Genomic DNA, 17,467 nt, shown 5'->3' on the forward strand with positions numbered 1-17,467 from the left:
AAAATTGAATAAGTTGCATTTTGTTCAAACGTTGTGTGGTGTTAATAAACTGAAACAGGAATTTCTTGTATTAGGAAGTGGTCTATAGGCTATAACAAACTTGCAAACTGGTTACTATGGTTTAACTGTACAAAAACCATGCTTAATTTTTAAAACAATAGTCCATGCTTTCCTCTTTCTAAAGAGAATGTTCAGTTTGGATCACATCAAAAAGAAGGAAACACTGATTGCTGACTGTTTTGTGTTACGCTTTATTAGGTGAGTGGAAGAGGTGGTCTGACTGTAGAAAAAGATACCAAGTTCTCGGGTCTAAGCTCCTTAATACAAGTACAAACACAGGTTTATCTACCAATTTTCAAAGCCGGGGCTCTTAAAATGCGACGTATACCAAGGACAGATAAAGAACTTTAATTCGGTCAAATCAAATGCAGGTACATGAACCAAGTAATTAAATTATACATTCAGTGAAAACCCTGAATTTGGTCAGTGCACATAAATTGGCATTTCTTAACACTTTATAAATTAGACACGAAAAAAAAGCAGGTCTACAAATGCAGTTCTCTGGAAAAGGACAAATCTCTTTAAATATGGCGTGCTGCAGACTAAGGCAACTTTTAGTCAATAAAAAGGGTAATCTATTAGTCTCGCGTATTATAGAAATGAAAATATACAATGTTGTTTTCCTTCTCATTTACACTGTACACAGTCCACATCTTATGCTTGGCAACACCAGCCAATACACATTTGTGTAACAATTATCCCACATTTTACACTCAAAACACAATACTTTACAAACATACATGAGCACAGATATTTTTTCTTTGTAAGGCCTCTTTCAGAGAGCTTGGACAAAACAAATGGAATGACTACATAGAACTATTGAATTGATCAGTCTGTAGCTGGCGTACCTGTATTGAAGATTAAATAAAAACACCCTCACTGGTTCTCATTTTAGTTAACTTCAGCTCCATGGAAATGCCTTCCTCTTTTGAGTTTACAACTGAAAACATTGTTTATCTACATTTATGCATGACAAATCAGCAATCTTTACACAGCATATGTGCACTCATATTGGTTTAATAAGTATTTCTCTTAATAACTTATTCCTCAATTTATATAGTTAATAAACAGGTGGCCATCTTAACACCTGTTGATATTTATCTTATCTCCTCTGTACACACATGATTGTCTAACCATGGAAATGTAAAAGCTAAAACATTTTTTTTAACTTTCAAAGCGTCACTATTTTCAATATTAAAATAACAAACTGAACTTTTAGCAACCAAGCAAACATTAAGCTTTCCATGTAAAACCTGACTTGTTATAAGCCATTAAACAATAGAAATTCCATGAGAATGGGTTAGAGGATGTCCAAAGCATTACTTTTGTATTCAAATGTGCCGATGTATGTACATGTATGTTTGTATGTATGAAAACAAACATTTACACAATAAAAGCCAAAAAACCCTGTCCAATAGCTGCTACACGTCATGTTGGGAGCATGATCTCTTAAAAGAACATGTAAAAAAATTGTAATTAGGGAACAGAAGAAAATCTCCCATATTTGACTGGAGTGCCTGTTAGTGGTGAAATTCATCCTGAAAAACATCCTCTAACTGCTTATAACCATGTTAATAAATCTCAGATGAGCACGCTTTAGGTCTTACTGAACCTTTGGGCCTGCCAGCCCTCCTCTGACAATGAGGATGAGTTAAAAGGGACAGCAGGAGTGTCCTCAAGCCTGAAAGGCTGGTACGAATAGGCGACTATCCAGGGCCATATTGTACACATGAAGTGGGGTTGACCTTCTATCCTTCAAAGCCCTTGGACGAGCTTTTTCCTTTAGTATGCCCCAAAGTTCTTGAAACACATTATTCACATGTTCTTTGTGTTGATGTGTGTTTTGTAATGCTTTGTGAGGTGGTCACTCCGCATGAAACGTTTCTGACACTTATTGCACTCAAAACGTTTGTCTCCTGAAAACAGACACAACAAATCACACTCAAGTGAAATTTTCATATTCAGAAAAATCAACCAATTTCAAAATACATTTCTACAAAAACAATCAGAGCAACCAAGTTCAAAATTAATCTTAAATTGAAACATGGATGCAATACAATAACCAAAAAGGTGTTATAAATTGAGTGTGGATACATTTTACAGACCTGTGTGTGTCCTAGCGTGTCGCTGCAGTTCATCGCTGCGTGTAAATCGTTTTCCGCAGAAAACCCAGCTGCACACGAAGGGTCTTTCTCCTGTGTGCAGCCGGACATGAGCTCGGAGCAGGGAGGTCTTTCGAAAGGTCTTTTCACAGCCTGCAATGTGGCAGATGTGTTTTCTTTTCCCCACCTCGCCTGGCCTGTAGCACAAAAGGACCACATGTTAATGTTTTCTTGACAACACACATGCAGTATATAATTACTATGATAATGTGATGAAAGAAATTGTCATTGTTAAACTCCAGTCCATTGCTAAAGGTATTGGTGGAATTTCCCACCTCTTTTCTGCATCTTTGCAGTTTGGACAGGTGCAGGCCATGCGTCGTTTCTTCTCCCCTGGCTGACTCTGCAGTTCCAGTGCGAGTGTCTGTGTTGGCTCTACCTGCATTGTTTGTGTTTGTGTCTGAACACTTCCCAGCTGCAGACCCCCACCTGGAACTGTCTGCACTGTCAGATGCTGCTGGCCTACAAAACAAAGTCAATCAAAACCAAACAGATCTCATCCGCATTGACAGCCATGGTAGGGATAATAAATACTATCGGAGTCAATAGAGGATGAGATCTGTTTGTTCACTGACATTCTTCCTTTGTGTTTAGCAGAACAAAGACATTTATACAGGTTTGGAACAATCTGAGGGTCAGTAAATACTGACGGAATTTTCATTTTTGGTTTTTTTACGTATTCGCAGATAAAATGTAGCCTTAAAGGGTGGTACAACGGTGTGTTATGCATTTTGACTTTATAGTGTTAAACGTCTTCTTGTGCTTAACGGTGCACTAGATACACTCCCCCAGAGTTCGTACAAGTTTCGGAAAGTTTAATTTGAACATGAAACTTTTCTTAGTCCCTTATTTGAAAATTCTCCAGGAAAAGCATGCGGCACACCGATACATCAACCACGGAGAGAGGGAGGAGGATGCGCACAAGTCAATTTCCCTTGCGTGCAGGAGAGAGAGAGAATGAGAGCGAGAGAGCACTATGTTCGCGAAGTTCAGCTGTGTTGTTTGTTTGCTGCATTAGGGTGATGAATGTTATATAAACGGTGGATGTAACGCTGGATTTGGAGATCATTTGAAACAGATAGATGGAACGGCGGTGGCAGCGCTAAAAGATGCTGGACATGAACCGCACGCGGTAATTTAAACTGATGTCTGTGTTTTCTTAGCAATGTGTGCACACATGCTTTCAGTTTCTTAAAGGTGCACGAGCCACTCAATGTCAGACACAAATTTTTGTTCCATTGAAAAAGAAAGTAATACAGGTTTGGAAAAACATGGCAGTGATAAATGAGAACATTACTGTTGGGTGGAGTTTTCCTTTAATAGACAGAGACAATAGTTTGTGGTTTATTTGAAGACAGATTGTCTAAATGTGTAAAGTACATGCACTAACACACTTACCCCCAGCGTTGGTGATAGTCACAGGAACACCTTGGACCTGGACACCATTAATATTAATGGTCTGAACAGCCTGAGCAGCAGAAGCTAGCTGAGCTGCATTCAACGTTATCAGACCTCCTCCAGCCGGGGCAATCTTAGGGAGCGTCCTCTCTTTCCGTGTCCCTGTTTGAGCCTTCTTCGTGCCCACTGTAGGTATGGGGTTGTTTGTAGGTGTGGTCGGCGTGGTAACTGTTGTCTCCTGTAACTGTACAGCCTGCCACTCACCTGAGGCCGTTTTAATCAGCACCTGGAAGAGAGAGAAATTAATCCCAGGTTATCGATTTACACTCTGAATAAAATATGAATAAAATAAGGTTTTCAGCAGTACCTGTGTGGGTTCTTGGGAGGACACCTGCACACTGGGTGTGACGGTTGGTTTCTGTGGTACAGGGGGAAGTGTGGCAGAAGCAGCCTGTACCACTTTTAGAGCCTGTGCAGGAATCTGAACAACCTGTTGATCCGATTTCTGCTGAACCAACTGTACCATAGCAGGCTGATTCCCTCCTGGACTCTGTACGATCAGGAGATTGTTTCCTGCCTGAAATCAGAAATGATGACAAACAAACCGAATTAACAAACGGAGCTACCTATTATCAAACGCAAATATATGCAAGAAAATAAACAATTTCTTCTGATTTGTATTCTTAATGTTTTTTTAAAAAACAGACTACTTCTATAAACAACATCATCATTTCTCAGTTCTTTCTTTTGATTTTATGATAAGGAAGTTTTGTGAGTTTCACTCTTACTGCATACAGGATTTGAAACTAATAAGAGATCAAATGGTTCTTGGTAAAAAGTTTTATCTAAATGATATAAAGACAGATATGATTTAGATTTTCTTTTGTGCTTATAACATGCCTCAATAGCCAAATACCACAATAGCCACATACCAGAACAGTTTTAATAGCAGCAGCCATTTAGATATACATTTTACACTGAGAGTGCAGCAATTGCACTACATAAAGCAATCACATCTGATCGAATTTGGTGTTTTTAAGATATCCAGTAACCCAGCACCTCACTGTGTAAGAAATTTGATCCTATACTGTTATACAAGGTTTTAAAAAAGCAAAAGCAGCAGAATTACAAAAATTCATACCTGAATTATATTGTCAGCTGTGGTCTCGATTACCAATGCTTCGACCTGCTCAGCCACAGGTGACGGTGAGGCTGGTTGAGGGGCGGGCAGGGCCAAAGCCAATTGTCTCTTCCTCCCCCTCTTGCCCTTCACTGGAGCCGCAACAGGCTCTGTAACAACATGAGCTCCTCCCACATCACTTGTGGTGACATTGAGAGGCAGCGTGAGTCCGCTAGGAAGTCGTACAACGTTGGTATTTGCATTGGCGTTATTCTGCCGACGCTTTTGCGAGGATGGCTTGATCGCCACACTCTTCGGCTGGGGAACCGGTGCCAAAGGTGGCTGGGCAGGTGTGGAAGCCTGAATGGTCATGGGTGAAGTAATAATAGCCTGGTTGGTTCCAGGGATGATCTGGATCTGTCCTCCCTGAGGCATCATCTGAATGGTCTGAGACCCCTGGAACTGAGGGATCACTTGGTACTGGATGTTGGCAGTGGATGTGCCTGCTGGACGTGAAGGACTCTGAATAGTAAAAACAATGGGGCTGGCTCCTGAGGACCCAAGACCCGCGGGCAGCTGGATAACATTCCCTTTTGCAGAGAGGAACCCAAGGTTTTTGGGTGGAGCCGGAGCAATAGGTGCGGGCTTGATGGGGTGCAGACGGCGTGTGGTTGGCTGAGCCGGCTGTGTGCTCACCGGGGCTTGAGCAGCGGGGGGCCCGATTTTACTGCAAGTAGCTGCCAGAAGGGCCAATGGGGAAGGCTGAGAATCCTAATAATTAGAAACACATTTTTGTCAATGTCGAAGTTCATTTTTAGCCTCATTTCACATACATTGCAAAAAAGTATAACAGAACACGCCAGATAATAGAATGAAAAAAAGTGATTTAACCGCAGCTTAAACTTTTAGATTCACACTTGTCTAAAAGGATCAAAGGGATCTTACTTGAGAAGTGGTGGTGGAGGGCTGCAGATATTCACTTGGGCTGACTGCGACAGTGGCGGCCATACTGTCCCTTTGATCTGTGAAAGTTAAGTGAATCGATTCATATGACTGGAACTCTTTGCACATTTAACACACTTTGAAAGCCTGGAATGACCTTAGTTAAGTTACCAAAGAAACCTTGCAGAACCGTAAATACACAAGACGTCTAAGCAACGGTGAATCATTTAGAAACGTCATGCACGTATGTCAGCGCATCTGAGGAGGCGTTACCTGTGCGAGTCTAAACCTCAGAGATGAGTTATTCACTGGGTGGGACATTCGCAGGCAGGCTTTAAAGTATATCCACCAATAGCACACTGTAGCACTATACATTGAAATGCTCTACTATATATACTTAAGTAATGAACACGCAGCACTGCCCCCATTGACACAACCTCAGATCCCAACCCTAATAAACACTTGATGTTACGATGTTTGCCAGTTGGCTGAGAGAGCTAGCAAAACGCACTGCGTGTGGCGGTAGATTGAATTAAATTGGTACGTAGCAAGTATAGAGTTAAAATAAGATATACATATCCTACAGTGATCACTTTAACAATAAATTCAACAGTTTGCAACTTTCTCTGGTTTGAAACTTGCCCTCGTTACCAGATTAATAATAAAAAATAGCACACATCGGAACAAGAGTTTGGCTAAAGCAGCATTTCGGGTAAATTTCAAGGTTGGAACAATTTTCAGCTTGCATAAAATCAAACTAACAGTTACATTACATTAAAGCTACAGTTGCTAACGTTAGCAGGCTAAACCCTCAGACGCCTGCAAGTGGTTGAGCTAATCTACATTAGTGCTAGAACAATATGTGCAATTCGGTATTAACCCATTTTAATAACCTTTCCACGTGTTTGAGCTTTTCCGGGGACATGCAAAACGCTTCGGGGGGAGTGTGCGTGAGGGATAAGCGACCAGAGAGACAGTCGTAGTGCGCTAGAGGAAACTGCTGGCTTAGCATGCTAAAGCGCTAACTAGCCAGATAAACTCTTCGCTGCGGAAAACAAGCCGGATTACGGAAGTGCATTTGATAAAAACGCAGTACTACGCTTGCTTTGTATAACACATAGGTAGAAGATATGCATAAAATACAATTCGCTTCAGTCGCCGGAGGAAAGGTTTAAAAAAAGTAACAAGTAATATAAACACCAACGTTATAATTCCTACCCACCGCTCATGACGACATTCACTGTCCGTAAAGCCTCGAAGAGCCCCCACGAGATACCGCCCCACTCGGAACCCCTGGCCAATCCGGTTACGCGTCAATCACCTCGAGATAACAATCGTGACCAATCAGAGTGAAACGTATGTTTGACTGACGTTTATTCCGACCAGTGAGATATGTTTAGCAGTCGATGACAGTTGAAGGATATATATTCGACCAATAGGTTGTCGAATTTTCAGAGAAAAGGCGGGCTTTACCAGAAAATCACGTTGATGAATTGAACCAATTACGCGGAGCCTTGAATTTCACTGACGTTTAGTTCGCCCAGTTAGAAAAATATAAGACATATCAATCAAAAGTAATTGACAGCTGTTTCGATCGATCGGAGTGTTTTAGTTTCTTGTTCTGTAATGATGCAGTTTCGGTATTTTCAGAATATAAATGTTATCTAACGAGTTATGCAACCTATAGTGCAACCCACACCTATACAAATTATCATATGACGAGATGGTTCCAAAATGAGATAACTCACGTGCAGCCCATTTAATATAAATCAAAGTTGGTTTGTCTTGAACCATAATAACTTAAAGAACACAGCTAACTTACACAATAAAAACATATCGACAATAAAAAACATGAATTTTTTTAAATGAGTTCGCATTTTGGAAACAAACTCTTCAAATATATTTTGTATTACACAATTATTGCTCCAACTGATTTAAAATATTTTGACGAGTGAAGTTATGCTGCTAGTCAAAATAGAATACCTGTTAGTGATAATTATTTTGGTAAAGTAAGTTAAAGTATTTTCTTACTTGTTCTCTTTCTTAAATTGTGTGTCAGGGTAATTACGCTTGTTCTGGGTCATTACCCCATTCATACACCCTGAATTTATTGTTACTTTAAAAAATATAGTGGAAATACAATGGTACATGTTCAAAAGACAATGGTGTTAAACCTTAATATCCCATTGTGCTGTTAGGGAACATAGCTATGTGTCCAATGGAGAGTACAAATAACGTTCTATAAATTGCAGTTTTAAATTAATAATATAACAAAATCATGAAGTGTACCACCACTTAAATTCATGTTTACTTTGTCTTTTACTCAAAATACAGTTTGTCTGGCCTGATCATACGGAAGGAGTTACAGAAAGGACAAATAAAGGAGTCACACACTCCACCCAGGGACAAGGGCCTGATGAGGAAAGTAAGAAGAACAAAAACAAGAGACGGATTCACAAACTGGCCAGTTTAAAAACTCCAGTGTAATATTACCGACAGATGAAGGCTTTCGCTATACCCCAAATCAAATGTCCTTGTACCGTTTTGTTTAACTTATTATTTTTTCAAGTCCACTGTATGCCGTCCAGTGACATTTCAAGTCTTTTTAGTCATTTCAGTCTCTGGATTTATTTGCCTGCTCAACATAGACAGTATTCCAGCACTCCTCTGAACTCCCCCTGTCCAAGTTTCGGTCAAAGAGGAGGAGCCAGTCCGCTGATGTTGATTGGCTGCTGCTGGAAGACTGGCAGGGAGTTGGAGCAGAGCTGTTCACCAGGAGGTGTCCATGCGCTGGTCCATCTATTATCCACACACAGAAATCCTGAAAAAATTATATGTGTTTTATTTTAAATGTGCCTCATGGAATACAGAACATTGATAAAGTTGCATGCATAACAATCTCACTTCGTATAGTACTTACAGTGAACAAGACAGATCTGGCTATGTTTCAGATTCGGCTCCCTGTTCCACACCTGCTGCCTGGCGCATGCCTTTGATTGACAGGTACATCTCTTCTTCTGGATCATAGTAATAAAACTTCCTTAGGTAGATGATGAGTGGCCTAGGACAGAAAAGAAGACTTAGACTTCATTTACATTTTGTCATTTACACAGTTTCTTTATTATTATAACTATATCATTAACAATCGTATTAGTATAGTATTTTTATATGATTAAATACGTATTTAATATGACTATGGTATTCTTTAGTATGAGTATTCAGATGTATTCATTTCATTACATGTTTTATTTTGGAGCACACCATTAGCTTCTATATATCTCCTATAAATCAGTAAAATTATGTGAAGAAAGAGTGAGTCATACTTGGGAAGGGGCAACTCCTGGATGTGGTCTATGCGGACGAGTTGACGGATGCAGAAACGGCACAGATGTTGGAGGGATTTCACATTGCTGAAGCGTGATACTGGATAGAGCAGCTGCACAGGGGTCGGGGGCAGCCCTGATATAGACACCACACATTTCATTATTCACACATCTAACCTTTCTCTACAAAAAGAATGTCTGTGTACTTTATATTTATATTATTCACTTTATTTTTGGCTCACTACTGTAAATGATTAAGCTTTGGATCAAAGAATCAGCTAAATGTAAATTAAGTGTAACAAATATATACATCATTAATTTAAAAATATAAATAAAGTTTTTTCATACAATGCAGTGTCAGATGAGCAGGATATTTGAATGAGCAGTCTTACCGGGTACACGTGAACGCAGGAAGTAGAGGAATTTCCCATTTTTAGAGTGCATGATGGCTCGCTCGATAAATTCAACTACAGAATGGCAGCGGTCCTCAAATTTAGGGTGACACCATAAACTGAAGGTTCCTAAAGAGTGAGATACAAAAAAGTGCATGTGTGAATTCCCCATGTGGTGCCTGGTTTATACACAAATCAGATTAATATTCATTGGTAGCTACATACAGTATATTAATAATACAAGCATCAGCAAGTTTCAATGAGACTTCCTCATACATCAACAGAAAGTTGCTGTCAGTGTGGAAAGAGAGGACGAAAATAGAAGATTTGTTCTGTTGTACTTAGAGTGACATAAATGACACTTTACGCATTAATGCATATTCAGTACGGTATTCTGAACCACTGACTCTTCACTTATTTACTATAGACGGTTTCAAAGCAACGACATAATCAAACGTTAATGCGCATGCATGCTTTTGTGGCCCAAACTTAACATCCGGTACACTTCTGCAAAGAATAGAGTCCCTGTAGATAGCAAAATAAATAAGTAACTTACATTAGCTAGTAAGTTAAAAGTATGTCTAGCCAGTATTATTTTGGGGTTACCAGTAGAACAACCGTTACTTGGCTAAACTTAAATCCAACAAAGTTACACAACAAACTGTTTATTAAAAAAACTATTCAACAAATTGATTATTTAACACAATTATTAAACATAAAGTATTCATATAAAACAATATGAATATGGATTGAATATAAATAGTTATATCATTGGCCACTAGCCAGACTGATCAACAAACACAGACAGGAAGTTAACTTCGGGCCAGGCGTGTGTGCCTGATGAAACTGTCTATACACTAAATAAACATGTGAATATCAGATGCAAAAAAAGTATGCAAAAATAAAGTGTATTACACTGTTTACATTTCCAATGTAACAAACAGCAGACTTAAGGTATACAGTATATGTGTTTAAAATACATTTTAGCTGGATCTAATGCACATGCGTACCTCTGTAGTGCTCCATGCGCGTGTGGTGCGTGACTCCCTGCGAGCGAAAGCTGAGGCTGAGGATGTATCGCGGGTCTGAACTGTCCCTCACCAAAAATGAGCCATCTGGCTTTCCTCTCAGCTTCATTTCAGCATCCTCCCAGTTCATTGGCCCCCAATACCAGCCACACTGCAAACATACACAAACACACAATGACCTTCCAACATTGTTGAAAAGCTGCTTATAGAGAAACCACATAAAACCCATAAATCCATGAAGATAACCATAAAAGGCACAATCATTGTTTAGAAGGTCATAAATAAAGCAACATGCCCAATGATACTACTATCATATAACTACAATTTATTTTGTAGTCTTGGACGTGGCTCTGTCTCCTCGTACCCGCTCTAGCTCTCTCAGGCTGGCAGTGAAGCTGCTGGAATCAGTCCCTCTCAGCGGACACATAACCGGGGGCGGGGCCAATCTGGCAGGGGCTGGAGTCTCCATTGGTGATGGGGTCGAATGAGGAAGTGCCCGGAAGAAAGCATCTAAGACATAAATAGACCATAATATATATCAGCAAACATTTTTTATGATCACACTTTGTCTTAAAAAAGTGTTCAATGTGGACTTTTGACTAATGTTTGACAACCAATTGTATTCTGGTTTGCGTTTTGAAATTTTAGGGCAATACGTTAAAAGTGATACTTTACCTAACGCTTATTTCAATTAAAAACTTTGCACTTACTATTTTCCTGATATAAATGTCAGTTTGATATAAAATGTAATTAAATTTTTAAGGTTTAAAGTGACAGTTCACCTACAAACGAATATTCTGTCATCACTTACCCACATGCAAGGCTTTCCTCTTTTTAATGAAACACAAAAGGAGATGTTAGGCAAAATGTGGGTGACTAACAGCGTCAGTACAAGGTCAGTTGTCAAACCCATTCTGGTTTAAACCACACGGAACCAAATGATGGCAGAATTTTCATTTTGAGTGAACTATCTTTTCAGATGTTTAATTTGTTATTAGGGTCACTGTGAATAGTAGTAAATTACTGTTATTGTCTCCCTGTAGACAAAATAACAGTCTAAGTTAGGTGTCCTTTATATCTTAAATTGCATTGACACAAAATATCTAAAACTAGAGCATAGATTATGTACTGCAGTGCGATACCATCTTTTTACACTTCCTGTCACACTACCACCAAACTGCAAAAGGGAATTGAAAAAAGAAACCGTGCAGTTGGCCGAAACCTCCGTTTAACAAGGTGGCCTTTCACAAGAACATCACATTCACAGTTTATTCCAGTGTTTCATGGAGTAAAAGTGCTTCTGAGGGCAAAGACAGGCAGGCGGGTTGGAGTCTGCTCTCAGAACCAGAATGGCTCCCTAAAACACCAGCACAAGCCCCCTCCAACGCACCCAAGTCTTACCATTGAGGCTGAGACTATGCTGGATGGTAGCGTGGAGAGGGGGAGGAGGAGGAAGAGGCAGAGGGAGAGACTGCAGGGAAGCCCCCATTACACTCACTAGGAAAGGCCCGGGCTGCGGCCCACCTATATCGTCTGGAAGAGAGCAGGAGGGAGGGATCAGAGCCAGGAGAATAAGGAAATGGAATAGATAAAGAAATGGAGCGGTACACAGGAGTGACACGTGTCTATGTTTAACGCGAACGATGGTGTGTTGTGGCATGCTTAAAGCACATCTTCAAAGCTCTGCGGGAAACTTCCTTAAAGAAATAGTTCACTCAAAAAAATTCAAATTCTGTCTTGATCTGATGAACACAGAGAAAGATATTTGGAACATGCTTGTAACTAAACAGCTATTGGACCTCACTGACTAACATAGTAGGAAAGATGGCATAATACAATTCTTTGTTCTGTTGAAAGCAAAATTTGATATTTTGAATAATGTAGGAAAGCAAAAAGTTCTGGGGCACTTTTCAGTACCACTGTCATTTTTCCTACTACGGTAGTCAATGGTGACTCAGAACTGTTTGGTTATAAGCATTCTTCCAAATATCTTTCTCTGTGTTCATCAGAACAAACATATTTATACAGACCTGGAACAATCGAGGATGAGTAAATGATGACAGAATTTCAATTTTTGGGGGAACTGTTCCTTTAAGAACATAAATACTATATATCGGCATCAAATAAATGTAAAAAAAAACATACACTTAAAATAACGTTGAACCTTCTAACCATAAATAAATAAATAGTTAAATTAATAGACAAGGTTTAAATTAATTCCTAATATTTATTAACATAAATAATTTGTCTACAAAGTTGTATAGTTGAAAAGAATGCTGATACCAAAAGCTATGAATAGGACACAGAACATGACTGAATTCTCAACTAATGCTATTCAGTAAACTCTACCTTGCATGTATAACCAAATGCAGGCACATTTCCGATTTACATACTGTGCAAAACCAGTTTCAAATCAGAACAAACATGGGTATTATATATTGAAAACCAGGGCACAAACACATACATGTTGAATGCATGCATGTATTAACAATGTGCTGTTCTAAAGCATGAAAGATAAAGGTGCCAGTAACATAGTGAACAGCAAACTAGAGATGAAATGTGTCTCTGTCTGAAATTATTTACTTTTAAGAGTTTTCCCATCCGAGCTTTACTTTTTTATATCAAAATGGCATGAATTTGAAATGTGGCCTGAATAATCACATATAATAAATCATCTTCACCACTTCACAAACAGCTTCATCACACATAATATTCAGATGGAATGTCAACATAGCCACATTATTTAACTTCAAACCTAAAAATTACACTTTTACACTTAGCAAACAAACAAAATAAACGTACAATCCTGGAGAAACCCTACACCTGACACGCTTCACTCGAAATAAAACCGCATACATGGGTATCCACAACAAATCCTTATATAATAATGTAAAGTGATGCATCAATATTTTTAATGCTTGCAGAATGCATGAAAACACAAGAAAGAAATTGGCTAGTTAAAATAAAAAAATGAAGGAATAAGCATGTTTGTAGAAAGATATCTCTGAAAATACAGTATCATATATCTCATATTGATGCTACCCTTTTGAGACCTAAATGCACTACGGTTTGCCCTAAATATTTGTAATATTCATCCTTTATGTTTGTCACTGGGTTCTACAAATATCTAGCAAACAAAACAATTAGCTTTTCCACTTTGACAACTCAGTTTTTAATCATTTACAAATTTCAATAAAAAAAGTTTTTTCCATAACATGAAAAACCGCAAATTTAGAGTATATAGCTAAATCAAATGAAAACAACTAATTTTGGTCTCCAACTATAATTCCAAATTTTGATCTCAATGCTATTTCATATTTGATTTATATAATATTGATATTAGTTTAACTCCTGCATACTCTGTCAGATGTGTTTCTGTAAGATGTGCATTCTTTGTTTCAGGAGAAGTTGAATTAATTTTTGTGGTTTCCTAAGCATAAGCTGACACAAAACTGCCAAAGTTTATAACCCTATTTCATCCCAATACTTGTCTTCACATACATTTCCTACTAACCTCTAAATGGTTTGCTCTCAAAACACTGGACACTATTTACAACCAACGTTCCGACTACTGACAATTGAACAGGTAGAAACAAACCCCATATGTAAACAGGGTCATTCAAGGACGATACAGACGATACAAATGGGAGAATCAGGGGTAAAGGGAGTATACCAGGGAGTATGGGGGGAGGTTATGACTTGAATATTTGAAAAGTGTTCAACCGATGGAGATGTCAAAGCCAAAAAAGAAAAAAAAAAGAAATGAGGGTGATCAAAGGAGGCGTGTGAACATCTGTAGCGGGGCTCACCTAGCAGACTGAGGCTCCGACGAGGAGGAGGCGGAGGGGTGGGAGGGTGAGGGGAGTTTCTCCCTCGTTGAGAGATGTCCACATCCACCAGAGACACAGTCTCTCCTAACAGCAGACCGATGGTGAGAACAGAACTTAATGACTGGAGTCATAAGGATGGCATTAATGACATTATTTAGCTTAATTCCAAAGATTGGCCTAAAATGAGAATAATCTCATCCAAATCATGTGTCTGTGTTATTATATTTCCACATGCACGGTGTAAGCTCATTAGCGGTTTGCCGGTATTAATCGACGTGCCTTCATTTAATATTTCAAAGATTCCTTAAGCTTCCACCCTTAAATCTTCCATTGCTAAAAAATCTAATTTTACCTGTGAAAAGAGGAGTAAAAGAAGCTGCGGAGAAGGCACTTTGTGCCCTTGTTAGTCGAGGTTGGCTGTGGAAAGACAATTATTAGGGTAATTATTTAGAATAAGACATTTAGAACAGAAAAGCAGAGAGTAATGCAGTCTTGATTATGTTCTGTATCAATGTCTTTTACTTTCAAGTTTATTATGAATATTATCACATAAACTGTATGCTGTTTAATGGTACTGTTACATATTTTATAAAAACTCACCCCCCTGCATCTTGTTCTCCACCGGTTGCCCCTGACATGTCAACTAAACTGCCAGCTGAGGATATGGAAAACGTAACTGAAGGTCTCTTGTCCAAAAGGTTGTTAGACCCACTACAACTTTTAGTTCTGAAAAGTTTACTCAGGCGGATTTTAAGCGACCCCTTCCTGGATTTTCCAGGTACTTTGAGCGTCTTCTCTCCACCGCTCGACGCACAGGACAGATGCGCACGGGACGCGCTCCTGTCCTGCCGGGCCTTTGGAGTGGACACCTGGCTGGAACACGGTGTATGCTGGTTGGGTTCAGCCTGGGATGTTACTGGTGGCGACAGGACCTCGGGAGTCCGCTTGTCTGTGGTATCAATCTGAGCCATGGTGTTTACCGAATCTCGCAACAAACAACACAGCCGCGATTCACCACAGGCCGGAGAGCAAAGTCCGCCGGACACCCCCATGGCTTGTCCGGTCAGCACAGCCGGGAAACACTTGAGCGTAAACGCACCCGGCATCGCGTTCACCACGTCCCCCTGTCCCGCATTCTGCGATTCAGACTTTTGACACGTATTGATACCCAAGCCTTTTACCTCTTCTGACCCGAGACCCTCCAGCACCAAGAGAGCATCGCTGGTCTCGGTCGGGTCCTCCCCCTGCCTGATTCCCGCCACCGCCGAACCGAGAACGCTCTGACACGAGCAGTGCGGGAGCTCGCCGTCCTTGAGCAAAAATTCGGGTAACGGAGCGACCCCAAGCTCGCCGAATTTCCTGGCCAGCTCCAACACTGGACCTTCGGGGAGCTGGAGCTGCCGCTGTGCCGTCGTGCAGCCCCAGCCGGGCTCCGTCATCGAAACGGGGTGGGTTGTATCCACTAAAGGCGGCCAGTCTTTTTTGTCCGTTATTAAACGGTGCCGGTGGCAGAACTCTGCTTTTGTAGCGACCGCGTTTGTAGCAACCGCTGACGGTATGAGCTGCGGATGCAGCGTCCACGCAGAAGGATGCTGAGCGTCCACGGCACCGAGCATGTTGTTATTGATGCTGCCGCTAGATTCGGAGTCTTGGTCCTCGAAAACCCTGACTGTACGTTGATCTTCCGAATTATTTTCAGAAAATCCGTCAGAGTCTCTCGAGATGTTTCTGAACACCAACAGCTGAGGCCCCATTCCCCCTCTGTGGGTGAGATCGTACCCGTGGGCCTCGGCTGTGTGAAGCGTCGGAGGCGGTACAGACAGCGAAGGTCTAGTCGCCATCACTCCAGTGTCAGGTGCATCCGTTCCGCTGGCTTGCGGAGCTTTGTTCACCGCCGAAATGTGGCCGTGTCGGGCCATTTGATTCTGCGTGCATTCAAAGTTACCCTTAATACCCCCATGAGCCAAGACCTCCTGCACTGTCAGTCCGCTTCCCGACGACAGATTTCCATTCTCCTCATCCAAGCGGTCATCTTCGGCCGCGGAGACCAGGCGCATCAAGACAAAATCGGGAGACATATCTTGCGCGTTGTTCATTATTATTCCTCAATATACTGAAGGAACGAGCGATATCGGCGTTTCACATTGCTCCAGTCATATGATATCGGTTAACGGGAGTCTAATCCTCTTGCTGTTAGTTAGCGCACTCACTGGCCGCTAGACAATTAGAGAATATCAACTCTCTGTCAGGCGTCCCTTCAACATTACGCGCGGTGACCCCGCATATTTCCGAACGGCAGCGCCATTTAATGTCCGACCTCAAAAACATCCACGGGTCTTTGTAGGGTCATACATAACGCTTCATTTCGCGAAATCCTAAAGGCGTCTGTAGTCACACTAGCGTCTCCACGGCGCACACCGAGGCCCCACCCGCCCGCTCACTTCCGCAAATGCGATGCGTTTCGCGTTTGGTCTTATCGGTTCCATTGCTGTCCACTTGGCTGCAGGCTATGTGTTGTCCCCTTTAGTGACGTGCACCGTGCTGTAATGTTTTTTTTTTGTCCTGCTGGTCATACAGATGTCATTTACCGCGTTGTTGTCTGGAATATGCCATGCGTCTGTCAACTGATGTATATGATTGGTTGTGGCATCGCCTTTTCTGTGCAGCACTTGACGCAACAATTATTTCGGCAAATTCTCGCAAAAAACAATTCTTGCAAATTATTTTGGCATTGTGAGCGGAATCTCTAGGCTTTTGACTATTTTGAACGTATGATTTTCATTATATTAACAATAAATACTAACATAACACACTTACTCAAAATACGTCATTCAATAGACCTATAAATAAAATAAAAAATATACCCTTATGTGTGATATTCATACATATTGATTAAAGTAACTCTGATAAATTTAAACACGTGATTTTATGGATTTATACACATTATCACTCCACCAATTATTATTGTTTACATTCATTCATTGTTCTGTGGTGAAGGAATTTAATGTGCGTAATATTTATTGCATTCGTGATGCAGCTTCATTGACAGGCCGAATGATGTCGCTGTTCACAAACATTTACAAATATTGGCAAGCCCAAAGAGCCATTTAAACCCACCATGACACATAACATGGAGTTTGTGGACGTTATTGTAGTTAGGGGGTTAGACAGATAAGCAGTGTGCTTTCGTTTTATTTGAGGAATATGCTTTT

General features: G+C 40.5%; 2 protein-coding genes across 9 annotated transcripts; both read right to left on the reverse strand.

Annotated features, from left to right (window-relative positions):
• Window positions 1–229: 229 nt before the first annotated feature.
• Window positions 230–7,024, reverse strand: sp2 (sp2 transcription factor). Of its 5 annotated transcripts, none has more exons than XM_079482404.1 (8): window positions 6,905–7,024; window positions 5,686–5,762; window positions 4,762–5,511; window positions 3,988–4,197; window positions 3,621–3,906; window positions 2,498–2,684; window positions 2,166–2,359; window positions 230–1,976 (listed from the first exon to the last, which is right to left on the reverse strand). In XM_079482404.1, the coding sequence occupies exons 1-8, from the start codon at window positions 6,909–6,911 to the stop codon at window positions 1,876–1,878; spliced, it is 1,812 nt and encodes a 603-aa protein (XP_079338530.1). In that variant the 5' UTR covers window positions 6,912–7,024; the 3' UTR covers window positions 230–1,875. The 5 variants fall into 5 exon arrangements, with proteins under 5 accessions (XP_079338530.1, XP_079338532.1, XP_079338533.1 ...); XM_079482406.1 differs by having other exon boundaries at window positions 6,887–6,917; XM_079482407.1 differs by having other exon boundaries at window positions 6,576–6,914.
• A 387-nt stretch (window positions 7,025–7,411) lies between these two features.
• Window positions 7,412–16,739, reverse strand: socs7 (suppressor of cytokine signaling 7). 4 transcript variants are annotated; one of them, XM_079482392.1, is made up of 10 exons: window positions 14,856–16,690; window positions 14,608–14,672; window positions 14,235–14,339; window positions 11,827–11,958; window positions 10,790–10,935; window positions 10,408–10,576; window positions 9,398–9,526; window positions 9,006–9,141; window positions 8,603–8,743; window positions 7,413–8,503 (listed from the first exon to the last, which is right to left on the reverse strand). In XM_079482392.1, exons 1-9 carry the CDS (start codon window positions 16,349–16,351, stop codon window positions 8,623–8,625), a joined length of 2,499 nt encoding a protein of 832 aa, XP_079338518.1. In that variant the 5' UTR covers window positions 16,352–16,690; the 3' UTR covers window positions 7,413–8,503; window positions 8,603–8,622. The 4 variants fall into 4 exon arrangements, with proteins under 4 accessions (XP_079338520.1, XP_079338518.1, XP_079338521.1 ...); XM_079482393.1 differs by having other exon boundaries at window positions 7,964–8,503; window positions 8,587–8,743; window positions 14,856–16,686; XM_079482394.1 differs by lacking the exon at window positions 11,827–11,958 and having other exon boundaries at window positions 7,412–8,503; window positions 14,856–16,739.
• Window positions 16,740–17,467: the final 728 nt, after the last annotated feature.

Source organism: Barbatula barbatula (genome assembly GCF_947034865.1).
Source record: "Barbatula barbatula genome assembly, chromosome: 20".
NCBI lineage: Eukaryota > Metazoa > Chordata > Actinopteri > Cypriniformes > Nemacheilidae > Barbatula > Barbatula barbatula.